General features: G+C 35.6%; 1 protein-coding gene across 5 annotated transcripts in view; it reads left to right on the top strand.

The window, feature by feature from the left end:
* The window catches only part of LOC149784036 (E3 ubiquitin-protein ligase UBR5-like), a 101,565-nt gene that overhangs the window by 26,243 nt on the left and 56,116 nt on the right, over positions 1–19,206 (top strand). For all 5 annotated transcript variants that reach the window (XM_089932130.1, XM_089932132.1, XM_089932131.1 and 2 more), the window contains 13 exons: positions 30–184; positions 1,801–1,922; positions 2,908–3,030; positions 4,321–4,432; positions 4,996–5,150; positions 6,155–6,346; positions 8,333–8,417; positions 9,827–9,943; positions 10,818–10,959; positions 11,984–12,141; positions 14,497–14,695; positions 16,668–16,911; positions 18,151–18,242. In XM_089932130.1, the coding sequence (XP_089788256.1) occupies positions 30–184; positions 1,801–1,922; positions 2,908–3,030; positions 4,321–4,432; positions 4,996–5,150; positions 6,155–6,346; positions 8,333–8,417; positions 9,827–9,943; positions 10,818–10,959; positions 11,984–12,141; positions 14,497–14,695; positions 16,668–16,911; positions 18,151–18,242 (1,896 nt within the window). The remainder of the gene's footprint in view (positions 1–29; positions 185–1,800; positions 1,923–2,907; positions 3,031–4,320; positions 4,433–4,995; positions 5,151–6,154; positions 6,347–8,332; positions 8,418–9,826; positions 9,944–10,817; positions 10,960–11,983; positions 12,142–14,496; positions 14,696–16,667; positions 16,912–18,150; positions 18,243–19,206) is intronic.

Genomic DNA, 19,206 nt, shown 5'->3' with positions numbered 1-19,206 from the left:
TCCAACATTGTTTTTTTTTTTTTTTTTAGCGAGATGAAATCTGAAATCAAGACAGAGAAAGAGTACTCTTCTTCTTCCACATTCACTTCCTGTGACAAACCAGATATGCCCCCTCCACCATCACCTGCATCATCTACATGTAGTGACCACAGCGGCCCAACCCTTGTCAGTCCAGCATCTCTCAGTAAGTCAACTCTTTGGCTTGGAGGGATTTACTTCTCTCAGGTCTATTGCATGCTGTCCACTCCTGTTACTAAGAATAGTTTTTCTCAGTATGCACACTTGTATATATTTATCTCAGTTGTCTTTTTTTGGCTTTGAAAAGCGAGCCTGGTTATTTAAAGGGATGTAACTCCGATTTTAATTCCACAACGCAATGAATAGACATTACCTCCCATATCATTTGACTGTTTCTATGCAGCACCTCAAAACAATCTTCTCAATAGAGAATAGAAAACGTACATAAAAGCTCAGCTGTTTTATGAGATGTTTAATAAAACCTATATTAAGAGATGGGGAGAGAAGACTTTAAGCTTAAATTCAGATTATGTTTCTAAAGGGATATAAATGCTTGTGATCATACAAAAAAGCATGTATGTTCATCCCTTTGAGGGCCCTGTTGGCCGAGTGTTCTAAAGTGCTCGCCTTTACTAATCAGTTATCTCAACTCTGTTGGTGTGGGTTTGAGTCTCAGTCCGATGGGTATGTGAGAAAGTTGCCAGTAGCTTCCTGTAGATTAGAGGGGTTTTTCTCCACCAGTTACATACTGGCTGCCATGTAACATGCGCTGAGAAATGGCATTAAACCCAAAACAGCAACAACATCTCTTTGATCCTGTTCAGTGTATATTTCACTAGCCCTCTGAGCTATCCTTGTTCTCAGTGCTCGGATTATCCTTTTGCCTGGTATAACTAAATGTCCCAAATATATGTATAATTAAATCTTGATTTCTGAATGCTATCTGTTGCAGTTGCCTTTTTGAGATCAGATGTTTGACCTCTGATAATTCACATTGCATGCCGTTTAGGCAAGTAAAATTTCACATGGGCAAGAAAGTATCAAGATGTGGATAACCATCAGGAAAAGATAAAATATGATACCCACCCATAACATACTTGGGCATTGAAAGAGAAATTCTAATTGCATGTTTTCTAGGGCAAGTTTTAAATTTCACATGGGCAAGCAAATGTAGAAACGTAGATAACCAGTGAGGGATACTACCTTTGATATGCTTGGGAGGGAAGAGAATACTTAAATTGACAAGTACAAGTCTGAATTTCTTCTGCCTATTGGCATTTAAACTTACAAAACATAATATATCTAAAGGCCTTGTTGATCCAGCATGAGATAACGAGATAAATGACTGAACCATTTTATCCTTGAACCAATTTTTCTGCAGTTTAAAGTCCATGGACTTAAGTTTAGAAGACTTTTTGTCACTTATTCTATAAATGTAAATGTCTGATTGTGTATCTTTTCATGGGTTTAAAGATCTTCATTAACTCGTTCAAAAGTAAAATTGTCCCATTGTTTCAAGTGTAACTGAGACTTTCAGGGTTAGCTCCCCTTACATTCTGATGTAGCTTTTCTTATAACTAGTTACTATACTTAACATGTATTTACAGCAATGCTCTGCAAGGGGCAGTAATTTGAAATTTTTGAAAACAATTGTCTAATGTTGAAAGCAAAGGAATAGTACTTAACAAGTTTGAATTAAAATTTGTTTACTTTTACATTGATTTATACAAACATATCTTAATTCTGCTCTTAATTGTGTGAATGGTTTTAAATTTTTTGTAGAGAGAAAGAAAGCACCCACACCAGTTAAGGAAGTAGAGAAACGGGATGAGGAAAACTGGCCACTGAAGAATGTAATCTTTGTTGAGGATATCAAAACAGTTCCAGTTGGAAAGGTTTTGAAAGTAAGTTTTTTTCATGAAAATTTAATCTCCACAATTTTCAGGTGAAAATTGTTGCATGAATGCGTGTGTGTTACCATTCACAGCAGTTTTAAATGTGAGCCATCAATGAAGGTTGAGTATTCAGTTGCTGACATGGTTTAATGTGTTTATATTTGGTATTCATGTTCACAAGAATGAATCAGGATTTTTTCAATGACAAGATATAATGTGATTATATTTGGTATTCATACAAGTGTGAATCAGAATTCAGTAACTGAAGAGATTTCATGTAATCCTATTTGGTATTCATATTTATAAGGTTGAATCAGTATTCATTGGCTGACAAGATATAGTGTGGTTGTATTTGGTGTTCATAATCATGAGGAGGAGTCCATTGAATGACGAGATTTTATGTGATTATATTTGGTATTCATGTTCACAAGGATGAATTGATATGTTGTGCTTGACATGATATAATATGATTATATTTGGTGTTCATGCTCATGAGGTGGAATCATTATTCAGTGATAAACAAGATTGGATGTGGTTATTTCTGGCATTTATATTTACATGGATGAGTCACTAACAACAAAGGCTTCCGTGTGGGTTTTGTATGCAGTTAGTATACATGTGTTTATTAATTTTCACATAATTTATAAATCAGTGTCAGTCATGTAATTATAGTCAATAAATTTTTGAATCAAGTATTACACAACTCTGGCCATATAGGTATGTGAGAAAGCTTGCCAGTAGCTTCCTATTGCTTGGTACTAATTCCCAGGATTTTCTTTCCTAGGTTCTTCTCCACCAAATATACTGGCCAGCTTTGTATAGCCTATCACATGCTGCAAAGTGGCATTAAACCCTAACAAAAAGCAGCACAACCAAATAAACTTTTGAATAACACATCCTAATAATCCAGTGAATTGTGTAATTACACATCCGTATCCTGGTCAAGAGAATATCTATGCATGTAAGTGAAATTACTGGATACCTTCTCTTTTAGGTGGATGGAGCCTATGCTGCTGTGAAGTTCCAGGCTAAGGAAGCATCCGATGGAAGTTTTCCAAAGGAGGACCCTACCACTTTGCTTCAGGACTGCAGGCTGCTCAGAATTGATGAGCTACAGGTACCGCCCTCCCACCACCCAACATAAATATTTGGGTGCTTATTAGAGTTCATTGATAAATGCACCTGTCTTAGAAGATGTATGATTTTATGCTTCATTCCATAGCAAATTTCAGATCATCACTCTTTGCTTTTAGACCAGTTCCATGCTTTGAAAGAATTGTTGTCAACCCGAATCATAGATTGTCATCAAATCTGAAAGATTTATCATCAAAAATTCAAGAAGGCCATTCCTTTGGGTCACAAACTGACAGCGACAGACTTGCAAGTTGAAACCTAAATTTTTTCCCTCCATTGCTCTTTAATAAATCATTCATTCATTCAGGTAGTTAATTACTTTTGTTTTTGTTTTTTAGTTAATTACCTTAGTTTTTTGGTAGTTACTTACCTTTGTGTTTTGGTAGTTAATTAACTTTGTTATTTTTTGGTAGTAAATTACCTTTGTTTTCTTTGTTGTTGTTTGTAAAATTTGTTCGTGTTACATCAAAACTGAAAGTTCTGAAATTTTCAGAAGAGCGAGTCAAAGGTTTGAACATTGGATTTATTTGGCAGGAACAAAAAGTTAAAAAATTTGTCTGTCATTTATTTTCCAAAGCATGCTAATGATTACTGACAAACTTAATCCTTATTTACTTTCCTCTTTCCAGAATTCCTAGAACATGTTTTAAAGACTTAGTTAATGTTTGGTTGAATCTTTTAAAGCTATCAGATTAATGAGTTCCAACCCACAGTGGCTTGGAAATAGTGATTTGCTTGCTAGATGTTTAGGAAAACGTCCTTCTTGATACTTAATCATTCATCAGCAATGAATATGGTTCCAGCAGGAACTGGAATATGAGAAATAAATTTCAAGGGCCTTGATAGATCATAGAGTTTCTCAAAACCTCACAAAGTTTTGGAAACATTATGGAATATCTGACAAAGGAGTTCAACAAATTGATAACTGATAGGGCACCAGGCACTGATTAAAAAGTCTTAGTTTGAACACGACACGATTATGATTGATAAACATTAAACAATGCACAATATTGTGGTCCATGAGTTTTGTGAAATGGCCCTGGAGAGGTTTGGAAAGTCAGGGAATTTGTTTTTATTAGGTCTGCAGGAACCCTGAATAAAACAAGAATTTTTATTTATAACAGAAATACATTAATTTTCCTCCAGTACTTTGATCTAGAAACTCCTGATACAAACCAGGATTGCAATATATCTACATTGATGTAGGTTTATGACTCATGAGTCAGCAGTTTCAAGTGAATAATAATTGACACTGACAATTGGCCTCTTTCAGGTTGTGAAAAGTGCAAGTGCTCCTAGATTGCCAGAATGCTTCCAGAAGGTCCCAAAGAAAATCTCCATTGTGGAGAATGGCCAGATTCTTGCTGTGGCAGTGGATTGTGAAGGTATAGCCTACTATATATTGCATTTCAAGAAGTGACCGGGAGTAAATAACTCTTCCTGTATGGGGTGCTTGTCCATAAGAGGTAAACTAATATAGAGGATATTGGTTCCATCACAGATGCTATAACAAAGCAAACAAGGTCAAGTGACTTGCTTCAATTTTTATTTTCAATTTTTAAAAAAAATATTTTAGAGTACATTCTTGTTTTCTGATACTGGGCTAGGATCCATTGGTAAAAGCATAGAGGAGTAGGGAAAGACAAAAATGCCTGACCATCTTGTTTTGAGTCTCAGGTGCATGTCATTAAGTTGTGCTGCATTTTTTTTTGTAGTACATAGAACTTTGAGGAATAAGAAATGGAATTTTGAGTAAACAAGGTTAATATTATCCTCAGCATTGTTGAAGGTTTACATTTGTCTGCCTTGGAAAGCACATGAAGAAATTCGTAAACTTTTCAAAGTGTTGGTTGTATTTCATTCATATTTCTGGTTTATCCATATCAGTTCTGAGAAGAATTAATATTTAGTATAGGTAAAATATGTTACAATATTTGTCTATTTCTAGGAATCCATGTTATTGCTCGGGCTGGAGCTCGACTCAGCTACATTGTGTACAATCTGAGCACAGGAAAGGTTGATCAGGATTCATTATTTCCAACAGATGCACAGGCCTTCATGGGTAGCCACCGTAGTGACATCAAGCTCCATAACACGGAAGATGTAAGTTTACAAGAATTACCATATTCTTTTGAACCATTTTAATCTGGCCTAAGTTTTATGTATCCCTGCCCTCGGCAGCAAGAAAAAACATTGTTATTATGGTGGATATAACAATGAGTATTACAGCAGTTTGAACTTCCTTTTCCCTTTCTGATGCAAGTCAAGAACAACTTTCACTCTCAGTGTATATTCTGGTTTCATTCATGGTTGGATTACTGAGTTTCCACTTCATGAAAGAGCAAATATTTTTTTAAAAAGGGTAACTTCATATTAAGTTTTTTTCTTCATGGATAAGCAGGATTTGCCAAGTTGATATTTGGTATGATGTCATAGAATGTCATAAAAAAAATTTTTGGTAATAATAGGTTGAAACTTTCCAGCAATTTATTTTTGTATATCTATGAAGAGATCATTACATATCAGTGTAAGATAACATTGTTGATAATATGTTCTTTAATGAAGTTGGCAAGCCTGTTGACTTTGCAGTAACATGCACGATCATAATGCTTTAATTATGGTCTGCAGTGCTTTCAGACATTATCGGTCAAAGTCACCGTTTATATTTGCTTATAAATCAAAGTCCACCTGCAAACTATACAAACCCAGATTGGCCATTGCAGAATATGCCAGTAGATTTGGATCTGTGCAGTTTGCTAAGAGTAACTAGTGCAAGAAACAGCATAAACCCTGTCTTCTGATGCCCTATCAATAGCAGATCAGGGTGTTTGTTGTTTGCAGTTGAACCTGACTTATAAGCAAGTAATTACAGCAGATACAGACACTAAACATTTACATCTGACTAAAAATAAGTGAAGCATCCAGGATAACGTATCTATGACAATTGGCAACTGGAACAAGTCGTTGATTATTATTTGAAGGATTCTTTTGTATGTTTAAATGTGTACTCCAGTTCTCCATAACTGGCTATATAATCTCAGCATGATTCAAGAAGAGAGCAAACCCTCTATCCAAATGATTTTGTTAATGTCAATTTCTGCTTACAGGAGATACTTGTGCAACTGAGAGATGGAAATGGTTCCATCTACCCCATGGCAAAAGACTGTACAGATGGGATCAAAGATCCCCGCTGGCTAGATTTGCCACCAGTACGTTGTCTGGGTATGAGGGTGCAGTGCCTGCACAATGTCCTGAATAACATGAAGAATAAAGTGGCTATCATTGCCATGGCTGTGGAGGTAAGGGGAAATGGTTCAGGTTTTCATGTTGGCTGTCAAGTAATTTTTTGATCTTCCTCCCATAAAACTATATGTGTCATCCACAAATTTGCAGTAATAAGAAGCAAACCGTGCCACACAGAATTTCAGTCTGATACACATGCCAAAAATTAGTTGAAAAAATTTGTTAGAAAGAAATTTATTGAGTATGGCCCAAGATGATGTGCAATTAGATTGTGGTCAACTTTACGATTGGATATGGTTAAAAGATGAAATTATTGTGTCCATCTTGAAGTTCCTGCTAAATTTGTGTGGAAAGGAATAAAGAATGATTACTAACACTATGTTAGTGCTTGTATTACCAGTGGTGGTAACAGTTTTTAATGGTGATCTATTTAGATAAATACAAATGAGTGATGCCCTTTCGAATGGAAAATTTGCATTAGCAGTATACAGCACTGATGCCCTTTTGAATGAAAATTTGCATTACCAGTATACTATAGTGATGATCTTTCGAATGGAAAATTTGTATTATCAGTATACTACAGTGATGCCCTTTCGAATGGAAAATTTGCGTTACCAGTATACTGCAATAATATCATTATACTATAGTGATGCCTATTCAAATGGAAAATTTGCATTACCAGTATATTACAGTGATGCCTTTTTGAATGGAAAATTTGCATTACCACTATACTATAGTGATGCCATATCAAATGGAAAATTTGTATTATAAGTATACTGCAATAATATCATTTCAAATGGAAACTTTGCATTACCATTATACTGTAGTGATGCTCTTTTGAATGGAAAATTTGCATAACCATTATATTATAGTGATGCCCTTTTGAATGGAAAATTTGCATTACCACTTTTCTGTGTCCACCCCTCACCAATTCATATAATATATTGTGACTGATTGATGTGTTCAAAGGAGAAGCCAATTTTTGGGGTATACTGTTTCTGTGATAATCCATAACAATAACAATACAGGCACTCCATTCAGAGCCCTCATTGCAGTCATTCCCTTTATGATTATGCATTTCTTCTCCAGTCGTAAGTTCTGATTGAGATATTTATCAACAGTTCCTCAATCCAAAGGGAGAGCACTCTTGTATGATTTCTCATTAAGCACGTGGTATGTGCCTGGCACTTCTGTTGCTAAAACAAGCCAGAAGACATGTTTCTTTTTTCGCTGTGATAGCTGGATTTGCAAGGTTGTGGCTGTTCTTGTGTATTATTAACAGCTTGATGTTATTGAGTGATCATTGTTTCTTGCTTCAAAATTGTTTTCTGTTAGTTGCCACCAAGTAAGTTATTATTTTATACATCTTTTTGTATTAAAAAGTTTGTAAGCAGTTGGTACCTTTTTCCCCTCTCTCCTCCATTGTGTACTTAAATATTTGATGTTAACTATGTTTAGTTTTTGTATTGCTGCATGGGAACATGAGTAGCTCATTGCAATCCAAGTGATGTGATTCAGTCCCAGCCCAGGCCAGAGCTGGTTGGCTGCCTGTGCTTGTCTTTGTGATAGCATTAAGATCCCATTTCCTGGGCATGATGATGCTTTAAATGTGATGTTTAAAATAACAAAATGGAAAAAGTTTTTGTTTCTCTGCATTAAACAAAAATTACATACCTCTAGCAAATTTATACTTCTCTAACTCGTGTACACAGTTTTCTGATATGTTCATGAATCAGTGAGGACGAGTATTTACACGGGTAGATTTTTAAGTATCTGATCAGTATGTAGGAAATATGTTTGTAGATGTACATTAGTATGTCCTTGTAAGTTGAGTCAAACGACAAACTGAATAGAACCAGATCTGCTATCACATAATGAACCAGCAGAACTGAGTATTGGTAGTTTGTTAGGAGTAAACAGTTGAACAAACATATACCCTGTTCTGCAGGCATATGATGAAATGACAAATCAGGGTCTTTGTTGTTTGCAGTTGGATTGGACATGTAAGTGAGCATATATGTTTTTCCATCTTTCACTTACAGCACCAGCTGATGATTCCTCACATACTGAGGTGTGATGTTGAGCAAGTAAAATCCATTTTGACATCTGCTGAACAGCAGGACAATGGTAAGTCTAGCTGCTTTCTTGACATAAATATCCAATGCCTTTTTTTTTCCTCAGTGAAAGTGTTTTAATTGGTCATTAAAAGAGACCAAAAACTGCAATTTTAGCCCAGAAGATTTTAAAGTATGGCATGTTGTCTTTCTGTTGTCTGTTGATTCATCACAAGTTTGATGTTAATTCTTCCAAACTACTTGGAGGATTGCCATTAAACTTTACACATTTTTTCCCACAATCTAAGTGGTTGGAAATTTAAATATTGTTTTTTAGACATCCAGTATTCCCAATAGACAACTTCAAGATCCTGTTATTGTCACTTCTTATGGTTGCATCAAATTGGTGTTGTTTACAAGGACTTATTAAGGTGTCTGGTTGGCCTTAAATGAAAATTATGTTGATCTGACATCAAACACTGCAACCATGGCATCCATCTTCAAAATCTTGTTGCAGTTTCAGAATGGATGGCTATATCGACATTGTGTTTTCACCTAAAGACTTGTTATGATATCTGGTTGGTCCTAAATGAATACTGTGTCACTCTTACATCCAGTGTGGCCACCATGATGACAAGCTTTAAAATCCTATTGCTGCCTCTTCTGAATGGAAGGTTAAGTCAGCATGGGGTTTCCACAAAAGGCTTCAATTAATGTTGGGTTGATCCTAAATGAAATCAGGCTGATCGAACACATAAAACTTTCTTTTGGTCAAGAATATCAGAGATGGTTTGAACACTAAGCACATAGAGAAGAAATGGTGTTATCTTGCTCTCTGAAAAATTCTCTATGGCCACTAGAGCATTAGTCCTTGCAAGGGACTCTTGTGTTTTCTTCTTCATTTTAATCAGTTTTAAGCTGACTAAGTCTAACAATCAATAGTATATGTTCTCTGCCTCTTTCTTCAAAAAGGATTTGCATTATTGATAAAAGGTAATTATCCATCAAGCACATGGCTCAGTAAAAATAAAACTCAAAAATTTCTTTTAGTATGTTAGCACATAGTTTTTCTATCATGTTACATTAAAATGTATCACACATTACCTTTATTTTCATAGTCGTATAATATCATTATTTATGAATGCAGTCCTTGCTAAGATTTTATGAACATAATTGAAACATTCTCATTAGACATGAAACTTGTGTTGGATAATGGACAAAACAGTAAGTTAGTTCTTCAGGTTGATTGCATAATATATTAATCAGCATGTAACTCTGATTCTTCGCTAGCCAAAGTTCCGATATATTAATCCTATGTACATCTTGGTGTATTGAGTAGATATTTCTGTGCTTCAGGTCTGTGAATTTCATTGGATGCAGCGGCAGGGTGTAGATAGGGTTAACATATCAGACCTTGGCTAGCGAAGATCGTAAATGTGTGGAAAGAACAGTTGTGTAATATTTTTCATGATACTTTTGCAGTGGGAGGTCAGAAGACTCTCCAGGATATTCTACAAGAGCATTGTGATGGCAACAGAAATATTTTTCATACTGTTGTGTCCATGTGTGTCCCTACCTCCAACAAGGACTATGAGTCAGGTAGGAAATAGTTCTTTATTTGTCTGAATCTCTGTCTGTATCTGATTGTCAGAGGTAATTGTTTTCCTGTATGCATTATCCATAAATTGCATATTTGTGTGCTTCTTTGATACATTCCTTTACCCAGCTCCCATTCCCCACATGATACATTCCTTTACTCCGCTCCCATCCATAACCTCAGCTCCCACTGCTGTCTACTATAGCAGTCCCTAAATATTCTTGATCCCTTCCCATTTGGGCTGCAGAAATAAAAAGGCTCATTTGGCCAAAATGCAAAGATTGTTTTGATGAGTTTGACATTGAGCATTGCAAATTCACTATTCACTATACAATAGATTTTGGTCCTGAAATTTGTTTGGGTAATATGGGTAATACTGTAATGTGCAAAATGTTTGTAGATACAAGTTATTTTTTTTTTTAGTTAACAATGATGCCCACAACATTGCCCACAATATTGTTTTGTTTGATACATCAACACAACTTGCCTGTAGGACACCATGGTAGATGACCCAGGCTGATCTGATGGTAGGAGCCTGGAGTGTTAGTTACTGAGTCATTATGGTTCCCCTTCTTTTAGTTTGGTCCAAGATAGCAGTGCTAAAGTTATGTACCAGAACGGACAAATTTACAATAATAATAATAACCTTTTCTCCCAAACCACAAAGAAACTTAGAAATTGTCAGAATTTTCCATGGAAACATTTATTGAAGGATATAGATATTCACTATTTGGAAAAACAGCTGACATGGAAGCAGTTGCTGCAAAAAACCATGGACCTGTAATGTCAGCTAGAAACAATGTATTCATATTACGAATCTCAGAATATGTTTATGAGAGTGTACAGTATGATAGTATGGTTTTCTTCAATTTACAGATACTGTACCTGCTGTTGCTACGACAACAACATCATCATCATTCAGCTCAACACTGGAAGCCATAAATGCTGTGAGTAGTGCAGTTGATGCCTTGGCAGCCATACAGTCCTCAAGGTCTAATGCTGATGCCAGTAACAGAAGGTTAGTTTTCGTCTCATGTAAATGAAATCATGCTTCCACTGGTACCAGTATAATCAGTTCTAAATGTCCATTGTTTGAGTTCTTGAGAGTCAGTCTTGTATCTTGTACATCATTACTAATATGTGTTTTAAGTATGTAACAGGACACGCTAAGACTTCTTGTTAAGCCCATGTGAGCAGAAAGATGCATCGCCAAAACTAATAACATATGCATGTTAAGTTTTTTTTTTTTTCTCACTTTACATAAGGAGTGAAAATAAAAATGAGTACATCAAATTGAGAGATATCAAGAAGCCTTGGAGCAATGTAGGGTTTGAAACTGCAGTTTGTGAAACTGTACTTGGGGGTAATGAAAGTTCAAGTAAACTTTACAAACTTTTGAGTTGAACACAATGTTTACCTTTGCAGCATCAGTCTTGAATCACACTTCTGGAATTGTAAATCCATGGTTTCCAGTTTGAAAATAGCAGTACATGATACTGTGTTACAACCTACGGCAAAATTGTTCAACTTAAGGAAAAAAATCAACTGCCTTACAGAGATATTGTCAGGGTTGGCAGGTCTGGAGTAGTGAGGATTATAAAATTTTATCAAATCATTTTTCAGAAAGGAATTAAAGATACAATGCTAACTTATGTTGTTTTCTTTCAGCGCATATTGTCCTAAATTTGATAAATAAATAAAATGGTTTAGTTTGATAATGGGGTCTATAGCAATACCACATTTTATCTGGAATTGCATGATAATGATTCATGTTGTAATGTATGAGGGTATAACTTTCTCATTTATGTTCCTGATTATCATCATTCATGTTTTTAGAAAAATAAATCATTGGCTATTATTTAAATTCATTTTTATGGAATGTTTCTTTTTGTTTTCATTATTTGTTAGATCTACACATTTAAGGATTGAAGTAACAATGAAAACATATGGTGCTTAATGAAAATGATTGAATTCATGTAATTATATCTATATGTTTCATGCTGCATTAAATGCATTATGATTTTTGTTGTATCACTTGTCAGTGTGAGTCTGCGAGAGATGATGCGTCGTGCAACCTCAGCAGCTCGTGCTGTGAGTGGCTTGGATGTGAGGGACCCTGATCGAGAAGACTCGGGTATTGCTATACCTACACTGAACTGGCCACCAGACCCTCCAAGTTATGAGTCGATCACCAGACAAGGTATAATTTACTTTTAAACTTGCTGATGGTGTCATTGTTGAGACTATGCATTAAAATTCTGTGTTTCCATTTTTTCATGTCTGATACAGAGGGTAGGAGCCATGGTGGCAGACTTGTTTGAGTGAGATAATCATCACAGAAAAGGTTTTAATCCTGCCATTGGATTGGCCTCTGTTGGGTATTTGTTGTGTTCTTGGGCAAGGCTTTTGCTATGTAGTGAAACACCAAACTGAGCAGATGTATAACTTCGGATGAATTATTTTGACGCCAAAACAATTCATTCTACATGACATGCACTTGCCTTTTGACTTTGTGGGTAGGGTCACATAATCTTTGCATGAAGGTTGGAATCATTATGAAGCTTTGTGTCAATAATGCAGCTTTCATCACACTTCACTCTTTTATCCATGAGGTAAATCTGTGTGTAGAAAATACGGTTCGAGGCATGCATGAAGAATGGATAGAAAATATGTTTTCTTAGTCGATACAGTGAAATATTGAAAGAGTGAAGTGAAAAATTGTATTGCCATGAGTGACAGTATGAAATATTTACACCACACAAGTGAAGTATTTACACCACACAAGTGGAGTATTTCCTTATATCTAGTGCAAAATATGTATTTTGTTTATATTTTGTTTATATTTTGAAATGGGCATTTTTCATTTAGATGAATAAGCAATTATACCACATCTACATTAAGAAAAGTAGGTCAGTAAAAGATGTGATTTTACAGCAGATTGGTATTGTAACTTGTCACCAATTTCTCGGCTACAATAATACTTTATATGCTGTATTTTGTCCAATTAAGGGCTGTTCCATTAAAACATGTGCGACCCAGGGAAGGCACATTTATGGTGGTGTTGTCACCTGTAGTCAGCATTGTCCTGACAGAACCTTGACTTTAACATAGGCTGTTTGATTTTTGGAGGGTTGTGTGTGGGGGTTAACATCGTTTCTCAGAGTAGGCTATACATGGTAGCAGTTTTGAATTTTCATGTGAACTGATTAAAAAAGTACCCTATCATGTATATTTAGAAAACTGCCATTGCAGGGTTCCATGCGTGTGTAAATGGAACAGCCATTTTTCCTCATTTACAATTTAATTGCCTGGATAGATACAGCGAACATAGTTTGGGGTGGGAAATACAGTACTTATTAGTCAGATTTTAGATCCTTCCAAGTGTAACATCTTTAAACTAAAACATTCTGCTTATTTTAAGTGTAGTTATTTCAGTTTTGTGTATTGAGTTTGTCAGTTTTGCATTCAGTGATGTATAATGTGTCTTTCACAAACTTAGAAATGCGATATGAGTTTAAATTGCTAATTAACCAAGGTAAGCATTACATTAGTTTTGCATTCAGTCATGTATAATGTGAAATGTGATACGAGTTTAAATTGCTAATTAACCAAGTAAAGAATTACATTAGTTTTGCCCAGAAACTTCTACCATTTGTTGCAGGCTGCATGAGGTAAGGATGACACTAGATATTATAGACACAGGACATGCAAGTTCACTAAATGAATATATGCATGATTAATGTGTAAAACAATTTTAAATAAGCTAGTACTTGAAATGTAGTTCTTACTTTATACAGTTTTGAGACATTTGTTACGGGGCCTTTTTTTGGCGTAATGTCAGTGTAAAGGATTGGTATATTTTATTTATGTTCTATCTCTTCATCCTGATTGGGTGGGGGAAAAAGAAGTTATATAAGTAATGGTTTAAGTACTAAGATCGTTCTAAGGGCAGATATATTTCCTAAGTGGGATTTGAAAGTAGCTCCACAGATATTTCCATCGTAGCAATATAAACTTTCTCCCACGCACACAATTCAGTATCTCTGTGAAATGTATGATTCAGTTCCCTATGTTTCTGGATGGAACAGAAAAATCAGATGACTAAAGCTTGTGTGAGGGACTTTGTAATCCTTGTCACTGGCATAACATTTATTACCATTGAGAAGATTTTCTTCTGCTATGGTGGAACGTTTATCTGTCCAAAATATTTTAAAAAGAGTATGGAATATTATGTTGTTCAGTAGCTGCTTGGCTACAGGAATTTATGGAATTTAAAATTTTGATCATAATCAGTCAGAAATGTGCCTCAGATAGTGAGTTCAAAATGAAATGAATTCTTTTTTAGTCTCTTATAATAAATGAACAGATTAAAAAAAAAATGTCATTTACCTTAAAGATAAACTGTAAATATTGAGGAAGGTATACAAAATGAAGTTGTTATTTTAGCCCCCCCACTTTTAAAATAATGGTAATGTGTATTCATAAGCTCTTAAATGATGTTGACAATAATAACAGTTTTGTCCTACACATCTAATACGTTTTTTCCTTCCTGTAGATTCAGACTCCAACCAGAGTCGTCAATCCAGTAACAGTCAGCCTTTGCCAATTTATACTGTAGCAGACTTCAGTACAGCATCAATTCCACCTGTCAAACTCACAGAGAAAGAGAGGCGAAGCAATTCGCTGCAGATCCTGAAATTTCTGTGTGAAGCACCCTTGATGCAAGCCCACTTGAGAGATCTGCTCTCTGCAAAGTAGGTTTTATGTCGGTAGTTTACTTCACATCATTTTGTTTGTATTCTAGTGAGTTTATGATTGTCATGCCTGCAGATGAAGAGACACAATTTGCCACCTTTCCATCACAACAGCAAATGAGTCTTCATAATAAATTCTCACATGCTGTGTTGAAGATTTTGCATATCTTTTTTGTCATTTCTGCTTTGTTATTTACTGCATTTAACAGAAACTGTTGGATAATATGGATCCTGATATGTTTTGTTCCCGTCTTGCCTGTATGTGCAAAACACTAGCGACATTGTTGTGAACAGTGTCTAACTCGAGGGTAATGTAGATTCTGATTGGCTGTGAGTTCCATTCTTGCATGCATATACAGTAGGATAGCGGCAATGTTGTGGACAGTGTCTGACTCGAGGGTAATGTAGATTCTGAGTGGCTGTGAGTTCCATTCTTGCATGCATATACAATAGGATTGTGGCATTGTTGTGGACAGTGTCAAACTGTTTGATATCATTCCTAATATTCCTTGTTCCCTGGATAAGCAGAATTATGTTTTTTTTGCTGTAGTACAATTCATGGGCAAGACACTGCATTTGGTACAACATGTGTCTATCATTAGTCATGTCAGCTCACATCATGGATGTTTGAATCACTTTGGGGTTTGCTACATTAGCCCTAAATGTCAGCCAGTTGAAACAATTGGTCCAAGGTTTTGAAATTGTCAGAACATCTCAGGCAAAAAAACCAGCTGAGATAAATAGCTGTTACTTAAATGTTTTTGGTGCACATCATATTCACTAAACATTATCAGAAAATTAGACCAAAAGCATGTCTTGAATTGGACATGTTTTTATAGGATGGTGGAAGCCAATTTGTAGCAATTTTTTGCCTGGAATTTGACTATTAAACAGTCGTTGGTATTAAGGATGTATTGCGCAAAAAACACTGATGTGGAAGCTAGTTTCATTGGCTCATTTTCTTGTATGAAGGGGCTCTAGTTTAAGGAGCTCTGATTTATTCACACAGATCAACCAGTTATTTTGGGGCACTGGTTAACTGCTTAAGTGGTCAAAGGCCCTTTCCTTTACCACTGACTCAGGCATCTCACTTCTGTCACTTATGTTGACAATATTACCTTAATTTATTCACACTGATCAACCAGTTATTTTGGGGCCCTGGTTGAATGCCTGAGTGGTCAAAGGGCTTTTTCTTTCCAGCTCACTAAGGCATCTCACCTCTGTCACGTGTGTTTGAGTATCAGCTCGACCAACATAGTTAAGTGACTAAACTTGCCATTAACTTTCCTTGCTTTGGTGGTTCTTCCTCCCCAAAAGTATTGGCTGCCATGTATAGCCCATACTAGTAACTGTTATACTTTTGGCATAATCATTATGGTTTGTTTCCCACCTAAGTAGGTCTTAAGTTCACCTGTATATGATTATGCTTTTCTGGTGCCTTAAATAAAACTAAAGCAATAAACACATGTTTGTCATTTATATTATCATCTCTTTAATTCCGCATATCATAAAAAAGTTGAGAATATTCTAAAAACATAGACTGCTGTGTAAGAATAACATTAGAGCTAATTTGTCCATCATAGTTCTACATGTACTTTCTTAATTGTCTATTTATAGAAACTGGATATGATCCATTTATAAAAAAACCCAGATTGGTTTCGTTAAGTTGCAGAGTCATGAAATAAAAAGATTACATTATTCGTATATGGATTGAATTGATGGTATAGACGGTGCTAATATTTTTTTTTGTATTATTATATTTTTGGTAGTAGTCTTGTTGCAGATCTGGAATGAATACAATTTATTATCTGTTATATGATGTACGGGACAAACAATTGCTATTTAATATATTAGGTACTGCAACATGAATTTGTTTTGCTTTGATAACTTTAGTACTCTTTAACATAGAATCTTTATGATTAAAGTTCATATTGTCCAGAGCTTATGAATTACAAATGTTTCTTTATCCTAGGAATGCAGAAGGATGCACCCCCTTTATGCAGGCAGTGTGTGGGCGAGCTTATTTGGCTGCCATGACAATTATGGATACAGTCAAGAAAGTTGCCATAGTGAAAGATACACAGGAAGTGGACAAGGCGATCATGATGAGCATGTTGTATCCTACTGGGTCTAGTTTAGATAATTCTCCTCTTCATGTCCTGTGCTGTAATGACACTTGTAGTTTTACTTGGACAGGCGCAGAACATATTAACCAGGTATGAATAATACTATGTTGTCACCTAAATCTCCATTTTCAGGCTGTGTAATCTCTTTATGTCCCTTGTTGATAACTTCTCATGTCTTTTTTATATCATGATACTTTTGGTTTTATTACTGTTCCAGGCATTGCTTAACCACTTGTGATTTGACTGATGTTCCATTCACACTACACGACTACTTCTTCACATGGATCCATTACTCCATGAGATCTATTTTTTTCTTGTCCATGTCCCCATGTAATGACACCAGCATTTATATCTTTACAGATGCAGAACACATTAAATAGGCTCAGTTTGCACTCACTCCCCCCACCCAACTCAAATACTTTAACCCCCCCACTTGCACTTGTGCAGTCATTGTACCTCCATCATCACTGCAGGTTTAGATATGTAGGAATGACCCAAATTCACCCTCCTGCATGTTCTTAGAGGCAACTATTGGGGGCACTATTGGTCACAAACCAGGCAAGGTATCCTCTGTTCCACCATAGCTCATATGGTAGAACAGTGGTTATCTTGCCTGGTTTGTGACTGAAAGGGTTCGTGTTAGAAGCCTATAATTGAATCAGACCATGCAGGCTACCATGATGTGTCCATGGGCAAGGTACTTTGCACCATTTTTGATTGGCACTAAATAAGCAATTTGTGATGCTGTGCCAGAAAACACCAAAAAGACCAGAAATTTGTTTCCCATGTGATTAGAGATGTCAATTTTTTTTATGGAATTTCTACTGGGTAGTCATTGATCCTAATGAACAGTTACTTTGGTAATGGAAAATGTATTAAATGTGAACCAGAACTGCTTTGCTGTAGATTCATACATGACGACCCCTCCCCCGCCAAAGAGAGGTATAAACATAATTAGTACTAATATTAGTGTCCAATAAAAATATAATCTGAGCATCAATTCTCTATCAACATATTCTCTTTCTGTACTTAGTTTAATTTCAAGTTTGGTTCATGGTGTTAGAAATTCTTTACTTATGGTGAACTTCTAAAAATAATTACATGAAATGGAGAATCAGCTTGGCCAATTTGATACCAATGTGTAATTGAATCAGATAAAGTTGCATTTAAAATGTACAAGGTCTTATTTCAAATCTAATGTGTTGATGGTTATGTAGATTTTTCTGTCTTTCCAACCCTTGAAAAACAACAACCTTCTATCTTTCTGTCCCATGAAAAATTATGATGAAGTGTAATAAGTTCATTCTGACATAATTTTTCTATTTTCAGGACATATTTGAATGCCGTACATGTGGCCTCACAGGATCTCTGTGCTGCTGTACAGAATGTGCTAGAGTATGTCACAAGGGTCATGACTGCAAGTGAGTTACTACCAAACTATCATAATAATATTATCAAGCTGGATTTTGCATAGGACTCCTGTTGGTACTAGCATACACGGTTGATAGTTAAGCCAGGCTTTGCGTAGCACACCAGTTGGTTCTAGCATACATGGTTGATTGTTGTTGTTGTTGTGGGGTTTAACGCCATTTTTCAGCACACGATAGGCTATGCATGGCGGACAGTATTAATGGTGGAGGAAGAACCCGGGAAAACCCTGGGAAGAACCACTGACCCACGAGAAGCTACTGGCAAGCTTTCTCACATACCCACTTTGGACAAATCCTAGACCCATGCAGACAGTACTTGGTTGATAGTTGAGCTGCATTTTGCGTAGCACTCCAGTTCTAGCATTCATGTTTGATAGTTAAGCTGGATTTTGGATAGCACACCAATTGGTTCTAGCATTCATGATTGATAGATAAGCTGGATTTTGCATAGTATAAATATTAAATCCAGTTTTCATATATTAGTATAATTTATTATTCTTTCTTCCATTTTCATTATTGCTTGTTTTAATACTTTATACTTTTCTCATTGCTCTGTATCCTCTCTTATATGACAGCATATCGACTTAAAGCAGTGAGTGGAAATTACAGCTACCTTATGCCGTATGGATATGTGTACACTGAAACCAAGTAACATGCATTATAATTCTTTCTTATAATGGTTAAAATAAAACAAACATATAAAAGCTAATATTTCATTACCAGATTACAAAAATGATGTTGATTTGTCAAATAGCTTTGTTGATGTCTAGCAATGAAACCCACTGGTAAGATCTTGATCATATTTGGCTGTGTTTTTTGGTCTTTAAATTGATTGTTCAGTGCAACAATGAAATCCACAAACAATTAGTACTGCATGAAAATTAATGATGCTACAGTAAATGATTTTATGCAAGATAAATTTTATGCACAGGACTACAGATGGTATCATCAACAA

This window comes from Sinohyriopsis cumingii, chromosome 14, assembly GCF_028554795.1.
Source record: "Sinohyriopsis cumingii isolate HCF-2022 chromosome 14, ASM2855479v2, whole genome shotgun sequence".
NCBI classification, from domain to species: domain Eukaryota; kingdom Metazoa; phylum Mollusca; class Bivalvia; order Unionida; family Unionidae; genus Sinohyriopsis; species Sinohyriopsis cumingii.
The sequence above is the reverse complement of the archived record's forward strand: the minus strand, read 5'-3'. Positions and strand labels throughout refer to the sequence as shown.